This window comes from Martes martes (assembly GCF_963455335.1).
Source record: "Martes martes genome assembly, chromosome: 4".
In the NCBI taxonomy this organism is placed as follows: Eukaryota; Metazoa; Chordata; class Mammalia; order Carnivora; family Mustelidae; genus Martes; species Martes martes.
In genome coordinates, this window is record NC_137891.1 from 86,463,891 (window position 1) to 86,474,474 (window position 10,584).

The 10,584-nt window shown below is 52.1% G+C and overlaps 2 protein-coding genes across 2 annotated transcripts; one reads left to right on the forward strand and one right to left on the reverse strand.

The window, feature by feature from the left end:
- The first annotated feature begins 16 nt into the window (after positions 1-16).
- CDC42SE1 (CDC42 small effector 1) lies at positions 17-7,914 on the forward strand. The gene is made up of 5 exons (XM_080800424.1): positions 17-148; positions 3,330-3,642; positions 4,181-4,291; positions 5,216-5,304; positions 5,595-7,914. Exons 2-4 carry the CDS (start codon positions 3,589-3,591, stop codon positions 5,288-5,290), a joined length of 240 nt encoding a protein of 79 aa, XP_080656550.1. The 5' UTR covers positions 17-148; positions 3,330-3,588; the 3' UTR covers positions 5,291-5,304; positions 5,595-7,914.
- Positions 7,840-10,568, reverse strand: LOC308340915 (protein MENT). Its single transcript, XM_080800416.1, has 2 exons — positions 9,284-10,568; positions 7,840-8,482 (listed from the first exon to the last, which is right to left on the reverse strand). The coding sequence occupies exons 1-2, from the start codon at positions 10,550-10,552 to the stop codon at positions 8,462-8,464; spliced, it is 1,290 nt and encodes a 429-aa protein (XP_080656542.1). The 5' UTR covers positions 10,553-10,568; the 3' UTR covers positions 7,840-8,461.
- Positions 10,569-10,584: the final 16 nt, after the last annotated feature.

Here is a 10,584-nt window from a genome sequence, read left to right on the forward strand (position 1 = left end):
TCCGCCCTGAGCCAGCCCCACCTCTGCCGGCCAGCCCTCGGCTCCCCCGCCGCGCCGCGGAGCCAGGCCGGGAAGCCCACACTGGAGGGCCCGACGCCGGAGCCTCCCACCCGCCGCAGCCGCACGCCTAGATGCCGGAGCGCTGCAGGTGAGACCGCCGCGTGGGTCCCAGGCCCGCGCGCCCCGCCTGTGCTGCGGGGCGGAGGCGCACCGGATGCTGGGGGTGGGGGAGGAGGGAGGCCAGGGCCGCCGAGATGCTGGATCGGTGGGAGAAGGGGTGCGCTCCCCGAGACACAGTCTCCGTCCCTTCCACCGTTCGTGTGCTGCGCAGGCCGAGGCCGCTGTAGAGTAGAGGGCAGGAAGGGACTGCGGTGTCGGGGTGCTGGGGGGGAGCGCGGGGAGGCGAGAGGGGGAGAAGTTCTCCTCGAGACTCACTGAACTCCGTGGTGGCGTGGGCCGGACAGAGCGAAGCCCATTGGGTCCTGGAAGAGCTGAGTCTGAGCCCGAAGCAACCACGGAAGACAGTGACAGAGTCCGAAAAATTCACAGCGAGATCCCAGTCCTAGTTCAGCTTTGGGAGGAGCGGAGGATTTCTGGGTAGAGTTGGGGAGTGGGCAGAAATGGAGTCTGTGGGACTGAATCTGCTGGGGAGGGAGCTTAGGGCCTAGCCCTGTTTGCTCGTAAGTGCCCCCCCCACCCCGCCCCGCGCAAGACCTTTCTTGTGGGGGGAGGACAGAGTTGGTGCTGGGGCAGATGCCTGTCAGTTGACTGAAAAGTGCGTGTCCGCCTACTTCTCTGTTGCCCCTCAGCACCCCTCCACGTCCGGAGGTCTCCACAAGGAACCAGCTGCAGCCCCGGGCTTGGAGCCAGAGTTGCCCACTCTGTTCTCTCAATTCTCTTTCTCTTTCTCTTTCTCTTTCTCCAGCTGCTTCTTGTGAAGGCTTGTCGGGCAGCGGGTTGGAGGCCTTGAGGCTGAAGGCAGCGGGACCGGGAAAACCGGTTTCAGGCTAGGACAGGACCCGGGAACTACCTCTGTACATCCTTCCTCTCTGGAACCTTTTCCCCATCCCTCCTCCTGCTCACTCCCCAATAGTTTGGAAGCTCCCTAAGCCCCAGTGTGACCTTGGTGTCTCCTAGCTCCCTATTTCACCCTTCCTGTTTGGGACTCTGGCCCAGTTCTCAGTGCTACTTGTCTGTCAGGATAAGGCCTTTCATAGTCCAATCCTGATTCCTCCTGCTGTTTTCCCAGCCCCTTCCCCTCCCCTGGGGGTGGGGGGCCCTAAAATAGTGGGCATTGAATTTGGGTGCTTCTTTCTCCTGCGCTTACCAGCTCAGGACTTCATTTTTCCTCAACCTCAACTCTTCTCTAGATATTTTTAAAAAGGAGAGTGGCTCTTACTTCCTTTTCTGGCCCTGTCCACCCCCCCTCCCCACCGCCCACATTCACCCTGCCCAGTCTTCTCCAAATTCTGACCCCACTGCCAAGTTTCAGAGACCCTTATGTTCTATGTCCTAGGGAATGGAATTTCCTGGTCACTTCTCATCATCATTGGCCCTTTCGTGCCAAGTCCCACATACACTTTCCCTCCACCCAGCTCTGGCTAGGTCCCTGGAAAGGGAACAGAAACGTCCTTGTTCCCTCCACTGCCCCTTTCCCTCCCTCTCCTCTCCCCTCTTCTCTCCTCCCACCCTCCACTTCTGTCCACTCAGCTTTGTTCAGAAGGGGTGTTGGGAGAGAGTCCATGCTCTGTACAGTCTGTCTGGTGGTATTGGGGGTTTCCTCTGATTCTTCATTGTTTTCTTCATTCCCCCGCCTGCAACCCTTACCAGCCGCCACCACCACCATTGCAACAAACCCTGTGACTGACTGACTGACTGACTTCCCCACTGACCACAGCTCCCCTCTCTGGACAGATGTGTTCTGACTTCCGCCCTGTCTCATTACTCCTCCCCTCCAGTGGTGGGAAGGGAAGTAAGCCAGAGCCAAGGCTTCTGGGTTCTTCTCTCCCCTTCAGGCTGTATCTCAGTGTACCTGTGATCTCATCCCAGGGTTATTAAAAAAAAATCCTCTCAGTTCTTAGATGAGTTTAGGATGCCAGAGCATCGGGGTTCCAGGCCTGGAAAGGAGGGAGATTCCTGTTCATGCTGGAGTGTAATATTTGTGAAACTGTCCTGTTTGGAATCTTTAAGGTTGCCTATATCATAGGCCTGGGGAAGTGCAGTGAGCACAGAGGAAACCCAGATGGGCCCTACCCTGGCTGGCAGTGAGGAAAAGGGGAGGAAGTTCTTCCTTGGACACTAACGCTGTTAGAAAGTTCCTTGTGTCTGGTTGGCTGATGAAGCTTGGGAATGGAAGTGGTGAGAAGGGAGGAGAGAACAGGTTCCAGCATGAGGGGAGGAGGCAGGTGGGGAGGCCTGGGCCCTACGGGGCGTGAGGCAGAGTAGAGTGGCACGATAGGACATGTGAAGAGGGTGGGGAGGCCAGAGAAAGATTCCTCGTGGAACAGATGACACCAAGTACACATACCTACAACCAGTGTGCAAATGGTCCATACCAGACACACATGCACAGAAATGGCTGTGCCACCAGAGTGCACACACAGGTGGACACACAGGACACAGATAAACAGGCTGCAGACAGCCTTCAGGAAGGATCTCAAGGTCAAGTAATAAAGGAACTGTTCGGTGGCTTCTGGGAGAGGTTGGATCTCAGCTGAAGGAAATGAGGAGGAGCAAGGTCAGGGAATCGAGAGGGAAGAAATTCCTCAGTGTAGGAAAAGTCTTTCTTGAGGTCCATACTGCTGCAGTTAGTCACCCACAACCTGGGCAGTCAAGGTCTCAGTCTTAAAGAAAATCTAGATGTTCGGGGTAAGGTAAGGAAAAAGGGAGGGACAAGGGCGGAGGTCTTGTTTGTGAGAACGAAAAACCACCATTTCCTCTTCAAAGTCATTTAACTGCCCCTCCCTTTCTGCCCTAAACCCGGGGAGAAGGAACATGGGGCTTGTAGCACCCCCAAACTGTGCTCATTTCTGCCACTAGCCTTTGGCCTCTCCCATCCTCACCCTAAATGCTTCTGTCCCCTTCCTCTCCCTTGGTTCCAGCAGCTGCAGCGCCTCTACCCCTTGATGCCCTTCTGGGTCTTTTCCTTTCTCTGGGAGTCAAACTGTGAGGTCCTTCTGTTTAGAGGGGTTAGTGTTGGGTGCAGGACATGGGCCTTCAAGGGAGAATGAGAAGATCTGGCCTCATCAGGAGGCTTGTCAAGGAGGGAGACATGGTAGAGGTGGGATTTCTCACTAACTTTCTTTTCTCTTCACTTTCTGCTCATCCAGGGTTCTGCGTCTGAGGAAGACATAACCTCGTGCCTGCCTGCTCAGCCTGCCCTGGCCCTGCTGACCCCTCAGTCTGAGACGCTGACCCTCCCTGCGCAGCCAAGGGTACCTTGGACACTGCTGTCTCCAGACCCGTGCGGCTGAGTAGACTCAGGCTGTCGTCACACCTGAAGGGACAGAAGAGTGGGCAGTCAAGGCACCAGAGCAAGAGCCCTCTGGGGCCTCAGGCAGAGGAGTGAAACTGGAACAATCAGGGAACATGAGTGAATTTTGGCACAAATTGGGTTGCTGTGTGGTAGAGAAACCCCAGCCGGTGAGTCCCCCAGCCCCGACCCCCACCCTGGTGCACACAGAATCTAGTTACCCGGGCTTGTGAGGCAGACACACCACCTACGATCTGGTGCCTAGAAGGCACGCTGCTTGCTTCCCTCTCCGTCAGGATAGTCTCTCTGGCCAGGCAGGTGTGTACTTGGAATCGAGGGGGACTGCGTGATGGAGGAAGTGAATTGTCCTAGCTATCACTTCCTGTTTTTGTCCATTCTGACTTGGGCAGGGGTTGTAGGTGGAGCTTAATACCTGTCAGTTTTTTCCATTGTTTCCTCATCAGCCAGAGGTGACTTGGATATGTCCTTTCTTTGTCTAGTATTCCCTCTGCGGGCCCCTGCCCTCACCCTCCCTACGTCCTTTCTGTTTATGTTATTCCACACTTGCCTTTCATACCCTAGTGATTTCCTTTTTGTGATGCCACATACCCTTGCCCATTGGGCCCTTAGCTCTACCCCTAGTGATTTTCAGGACTCTATTCCCTTCTTCCAGTTGCAGACCTAACTCCCCCTGTCTTCTCTAAACAGAAGAAGAAAAGGAGACGAATTGACCGGACCATGATTGGGGAACCAATGAATTTTGTCCACCTGACTCACATTGGCTCTGGGGAGATGGGGGCCGGAGATGGACTTGCCATGGTAACAAGAGAATGGGGAGAGAGTGATATGGGATTGTGGCCTAGAACCTTTCCCCTTTGCTGAAGTGTGAGCTGGGGACACAGTAAATACCCGGTGAGGAAGTAAGAAGCTAGGATTCTAGTCCTGGCCATCAGCTGCACAAACCTGAGACCTGGCATTTCAGGTCTCTGGCCTAGGCTCCCTTATTTTTACACTTAGTAGATTGTTCTTCATCAGGATGGGGAATATATATGAACCAGGAGTTATTTGGAGGGCTTTTGCCAACAACCAAAACCCTTCTGTTAATTAAGAGCTGCTATTCCAGTGCCATAGTAAGTCATATCATGGCTGGGTGTGTTGAGGCAGGAAGAAGGCTGCACACCCCTGTTCTAAATAACGCCAGATACTCTTTTCTGCCCTCAACATAAGGGAAATGGGCCTGGACATAATGAAGGAGGCTTTTCACTGATTGCAAAACTCAGAAAAATATGAGAGTCCTTCGTGAGAGGTCTTAGTAGTCGAAGACCCATTTTATCTCACCCTCATGAGAGTCAGTATGAAGGGAGACTTTGAGACTTCCTTGGAAGAATGGCTGTTGGTTTGTTTGTTTGTTTTCCAAAGATTTTATTTATTTATTTGACAGGCAAAGATCACAAGCAGGCAGAGAGGCAGGCAGAGAGAGAGAGGAAGGGAAGCAGGCTCCCCGCTGAGCAGAGAGCCCGACATGGGGCTCGATCCCAGGACCCTGAGATCATGACCCGAGCCGAAGGCAGAGGCCTTAACCCACTGAGCCACCCAGGCGCCCCATGGCTGTTGGTTTTTAACCTTTTCAGATTGACTTTATTGCCAGGGAGATGGGGTGAGCCTCTTCATGGAGGGCACAGGGGAGATTGCTTGTGCGATATCTGGACTTGGGGTAAGGGTCTCCCATGTGCTTTTTCACAGACAGGTGCAGTTCAGGAGCAGATGAGATCCAAGGGAAACCGAGACAGGCCATGGAGCAATTCTAGGGGATTGTAGCTCCAACAGAAACGGTGAGTGAGTAGAGAAACCTGTTCAGTACCTCCAGCCCCTGTCAGCATCCTGATGCCTTACCTCAGAACCCTGATCCTGCCAGAATGGGAGGTGAGAGGAGGAAGAATGAATAAGAATGGAGGGGTCAAGAATTTCAGATGTAGAAAGGCAGAGAGAGAGGGAGGTGCAGACAGAAATCAAGAGAAGAGCACCCTGGAAATAGTCGAGAGTCTGTGCTAGGTGGTGCCTTCTCCTTGACTGCCTCAGTTTTCCTTGAGGCTTATCTTCCTTCAATTTCTTTTTTAATCAGGTTCTGCTGTCTGAAACCTCTGCTCCATGTCCAGCCCAGACGAGATGGTGCCCCCTCCTCCAACCAGTGACCCCAGGGCCCCTCTTTTCCCTCTTTGCCTATTAGTGCCTCAGAAGGCTTGGGGGCTGGACTCCCTCTCTTCCCTCTGGCTCTAGCCCCTCCTGGAGATGGGCTCAAGGCAGCAGGACTGACCAAGTGACTACTGGTTGGCCAGAGGAGCTCAGCTGAAGCCCTGGACACTCTCAGATCTGAGATAGGAGTTTTCCTGGAACCTGGAAGGTGTTCTCTTCTCCTGAATGACGGTCTAGGTGCCATCTGTTTTTAAACTCTTAACCTGGAACTCCTTAAATGGGGTAGGTGGGTGAGATTACCAAAGCTGAAGCCGGCTTTGCCAAGAAGCTCCTTACCTCCCTGCCCTTCTCCATTTTCCTCCTGGAATGAACTGAAACAGACGTCAAGCAGGGGGTAGGAGGGTGACCACTGCCTAGTCTATCTATTCTTTCTCTTTAGATCCCAAAACTTAAGCTCGATTTCTCTCAGTCCCTCGATTTCTCTCTGCCACTACCAGCTCTTTCTCCAGGAGGCCTCTAGCCCTGTTTCTGCAGCATTGTGAGTTCTCCAACATCTTTCTTTTTAAATTAATTAAAAGTTTAATTTAAGATGAGTTCTCTTAATTACCCCCCTCCTTCTACTACCTCTACCTTCAGCCCTACCCCTGTTAGGAATCTTATTGTTTGCCACTGAATGAGAGCTAAGGTAAGAAGTGGGTCTTAACCCAGTGGGATCCCATTTAAGTCTTGGGGACCTGGCCTGCCCTCTGCCAATCTCCCTGCTGGCTCAGGTGAGGAGGAAGAGGGATCTGGAGAGAAACTCAGAATGCTGCAAAACTAGGAGGTATGTCTGAGAATGTACTTTCTAACCATTGAGGATGAGAGGTGTGGTAGGTTGAAAACAATCTGTCAGGTTAGGGATGTTAGATCCTCACTGCATGGGAGCAGGGAAACCTCCAGAGCAAGGATTCTCAACCTAGGCACTTCTGACATTTGGGTTGGATAATTTTTTGTAATGGGGGACTGTCCTGTGCATTATAGGACATTCAGTAGGGTGTCTGTCCTAGTTATGACAGCCAAAAATGCCCCCAGGTATTGCCAAATGTCTCCTAGGAGGCAAAATCACCCCTAAGTGAGAACCACTGCCCGAGAGTCAAGGTATTTTTCTCCAAAGTGTTTTCCCCACCCTACTCCCATCCCATCCTTCACCCTAAGCCTGAGCCACAGATGAACCAGGCTCTCTTGCAAAGTAGGCTTACTAGGGCCGCACACAATGTCGAAAACAGCCCTTTATTCAGTGTGTTGCTCGTGCTTTGCGTGGGTTCGTGTCTCTGGTGGATTGTACCGTTCTCCATTCTTCTTTGGAGGAGGGGTTCCTGAAGTGTGGAGGCATGAACTGAGTATGGTGAGACTGGGGAAGGGAGGGAGAAAAAAGGAGAGCCATAGACACCCAGGTTTATGCTCTGCAAACTTTAAGCTCCATTTCTGTGCCCTAGTCCTAGAACTAGACACAAATAAGACTCAGGGAGTTTTGTCTGAAGACCGGGTCCCACTCCCCACCTGGCTGAAGAGTCTGCATTAGGTGGGAAAATATTGCAGGAGAAGGGTCTTTAGGCAGTTTGTTTTCTCAGGTGTTTTTTTTCTTCTGGCCCCTTCCCTCAGGGTGGTTAGAAAGGCAGAATGAGACCAGTGAGCTCCTGCCGGCTCTTGACTGAGAGGATGGGGGTCTCTCATTAGCTCAGCAACAAGCAGCATCCTATTTGATGGTGAGGGTGTCAGGAAGGTGGGAACTAGGATCCACTCTGCTGAGTCCACCATCCATCCAGTTTGCCCTACCTATAGTGACAGGTTCTGATTTTGTTCCAATCTCAGTGTATTTCCTGCCACTTTTCAGGGTCTAAGATTGGTTATACATTCCCAATTTACTCTGTTCCAGTGTAGCTAGTTGTTCTGAAAGTAGCTCATAGGTTGTCCTAAAGTAGCTTAATAGCCTGAGGGTTATATTCAATCTGTGGGGTCATAGGGGAGAAGGATGGGGGACTCATGGACTCTCTGGTCACCCCGATCTTCCGCCTTATCCTAATGCCTCTTCTTTGGCCACAGTCTCCTTTGGTATTCTCTTGCCTTTAGCTACCTTTTCTAACGTGTATGCTACCATCACTTGAACTGTATTTAAGAGTGATGGCAAAGGGTTTGAGAGTCATAATTTATATTAAAAATGTATTGGACTTTTAAATACATTTTTCAAATAAAAAATGTTTAAGCAAAGTAGTCACAGAGTAATCACTACAGACATGTTTGGGGTCAAAGGATAAATACAGTTGATGAAGGTAACTGCTAAAAAGTAGCTGACGTGGAATTCTGTGCCATCTTCACCCTTTGCAAGGACAGAAGGCCAAGTATTGTGAAGGCAAGGGGAAGACCACCAATATCTTCCAAGGGATCAACTCCTTGTTCTTCCTGTTCCCTCCTCTTGGCATTCATCTGAGATTTTTCAAGTCTTTAAACAATCACTTGTTTAAAAACAACTTTGGAAATGAAGCAGAGGAGGAACATCAGCATTATGGAGGGGGGGATAAAATATGCTGGGGGATAAGGGGAGGGATCAGGCCCAATGCTGCTGGTTACACAGTTCAGTTTTAAGGTTCAAGAGATTTCTGGTCTCCACCTCAGATACCTCTGTAAAAAGACACAAGACCAAACAATTTTTTTTTTCTAGTTTTGTTTTTCTGTACTAAAAATATCCAGTGGGTGCTGGGATCAAAAAGGGTGGAAAGGTTGAGATGCTGAAACCTTCTCTTGCAGATGAAGTGGCCATTACCTGCGGTTTTTCTCTAGCTGGGTGAGGAAACAAAATAGAGAAAAAGGGAAAATATTACAACTATATCTATATTCTTTTCCCTTCCTTGCTTCATCTCCCTCCCCAGAAGCCCTCATTCCCTCAACACCACTGCCCCATTTATGCTGCCTTTTTACACTGAATTAACAGTATTGAATACCCAAGGAGAAAGATAAAAACTAGCAAAATGACAGACCACATATGCTATTTTATTGTCCTTCCCTTCTCCCCAAAGTTCTTGAAATCCTGTCAACTGAGAATTTTTTATCCAATCAGAGCCTTTGGTAATTCATTTGGTAAAGGCAGAGGACTATCCTTCCTGAAGAATTCTGAAATTGCTGGAAATAATCCCAGGAGTCCTTTGGGATAGTGGTGGTTAGGGGCATCGGCACTAGTGTCAAACAATCCTGTTGTGACTGTCATTTACTAGCTTTGTAAACCCCCATTCCTTCTGTGAAGTGGGGATAATTACACCTCACAGCATTGTGAGGACTGATCCAGGTAAAGCGTACATAGTAAGACCTCAAATACTGGCTGTTGTTACTATTAAACTATTAATAAGCTTAGAACTATTAATATCTTCCATATCTATGATCGGCATCAAGAATTGTTGATACAGCTATAATTCTCATGATTTGGGCCATAATCTTCCCATGACCAGTAAAGTAGTACACGTTGCCTATTAACCAGCCCGCAGTTGCTCAAGAAACAGGTGGAATCAGCAGCGAATGATGTGAGTAACCAGTATATTACGCATCAGTGGGGAAACTAGGTAAGTAACACTTCATGCAAACACTTACTGGTTCCATCTCTGTGAACACTGCAGACAGACTGTTCCAAATATCCTCCAGACCGATCCTGACCCGTCTCCAAAAAGCAAGGGCTGGACTGGGGCTGGGGCTGGGGCCAAAGAAGAGGAAGGGCGTAGGTCTGATTCTAGAGCTGAGAGTGGGTGTGGGAGTGGTGGTGGTAGTACTGGTGGTGGTCTGAGTGGTACAGCTGGTGTCAGAGCAGAGACTGGAGTCCAGAGGGCACTCCTCCCGAAGCCGGTTGCACGGACATTTCTCATAGGTACACGGCCGGTGCTCTGTACGGAGTTGGTTCAGCGCCCCAACTCGAAGGCGACCGGAAAGGCCCTGCAGCTTCCCAGACCGGGTCCGACTCATGGTGCCTGACTGGCAGTGGCAGTGCCACGGGCCCCAGGGCATCAGCACCAGCCGCAGATCCTCGGGAGGGGGCATGGCCATGTGCGAGGGCTGCTGCCACCGGTTCGGGGTGGACCCGGCTATGGACCACTGGCTCATGGTACTGTCGGGGTGCTGTACTTCCCCCCCAGTAGGCTGCCAGGTGTTGGCCGGCACGTCTGAAGACATCCTGATCTCCGCCTCCTGGGTATTTGCTTTAAACTTTGAGCTGGGCACCCTTGCTGTATTGTAACCCCTGCTGAGAGACGCTGCAGTGATGTTATTCTTTCTGGCGTTAATCACAACCCCCTCTTCCAAAGACTCATCCTCCTCGGCCGACGACACAATCGACTTGCTGACGCCTGTGGCCACCGTGGAGGCCAAGAGCTCCGCAGCAGCCGGGCCTGCCAGGCGCTCGACAGTGGCCCCGACGTCATCCTCATCCTCCATTGTTACCTTCATCCTCTTGGGGCCACCGGTCCGGAGGGTGGTCCGGTAGTGGCGGGACATAGGGACCCCGAAGCGGAAACTGACCCGCTGGGTCTCGGTGGAAGTCAGGCCTTGGGCCCCCGCCGCCAGGGGCCCCAGACTCAGCAGCAGGGCCCAGAGCAGCGCGCCGGCGGCGGGGACCATGGGGCCGGCCGGTGTGCGGCTGAGAGGGAGGCCAGCGAGGGAGGCCGGGACTCCTACCTTCTCTCCCTCCCTTCCGCTCGCGACCCAGCGGGTCGTTTGAACCGCGGCCTGCGGATGGGGAGGGGAGAGGGGGCCTCGGTTCGCGCGCGCCACGCCCCTCCCCCGGGCCCTCGCGGAGCAGCCCCCAGGGCTGAGATAAAAAACCGAGGAACCACCGTGGCCAGAACGCCGTGCCAGAACCGACCGACGCATTGTGATGCTACGGGCCTGGGCAAGTAGGGCAC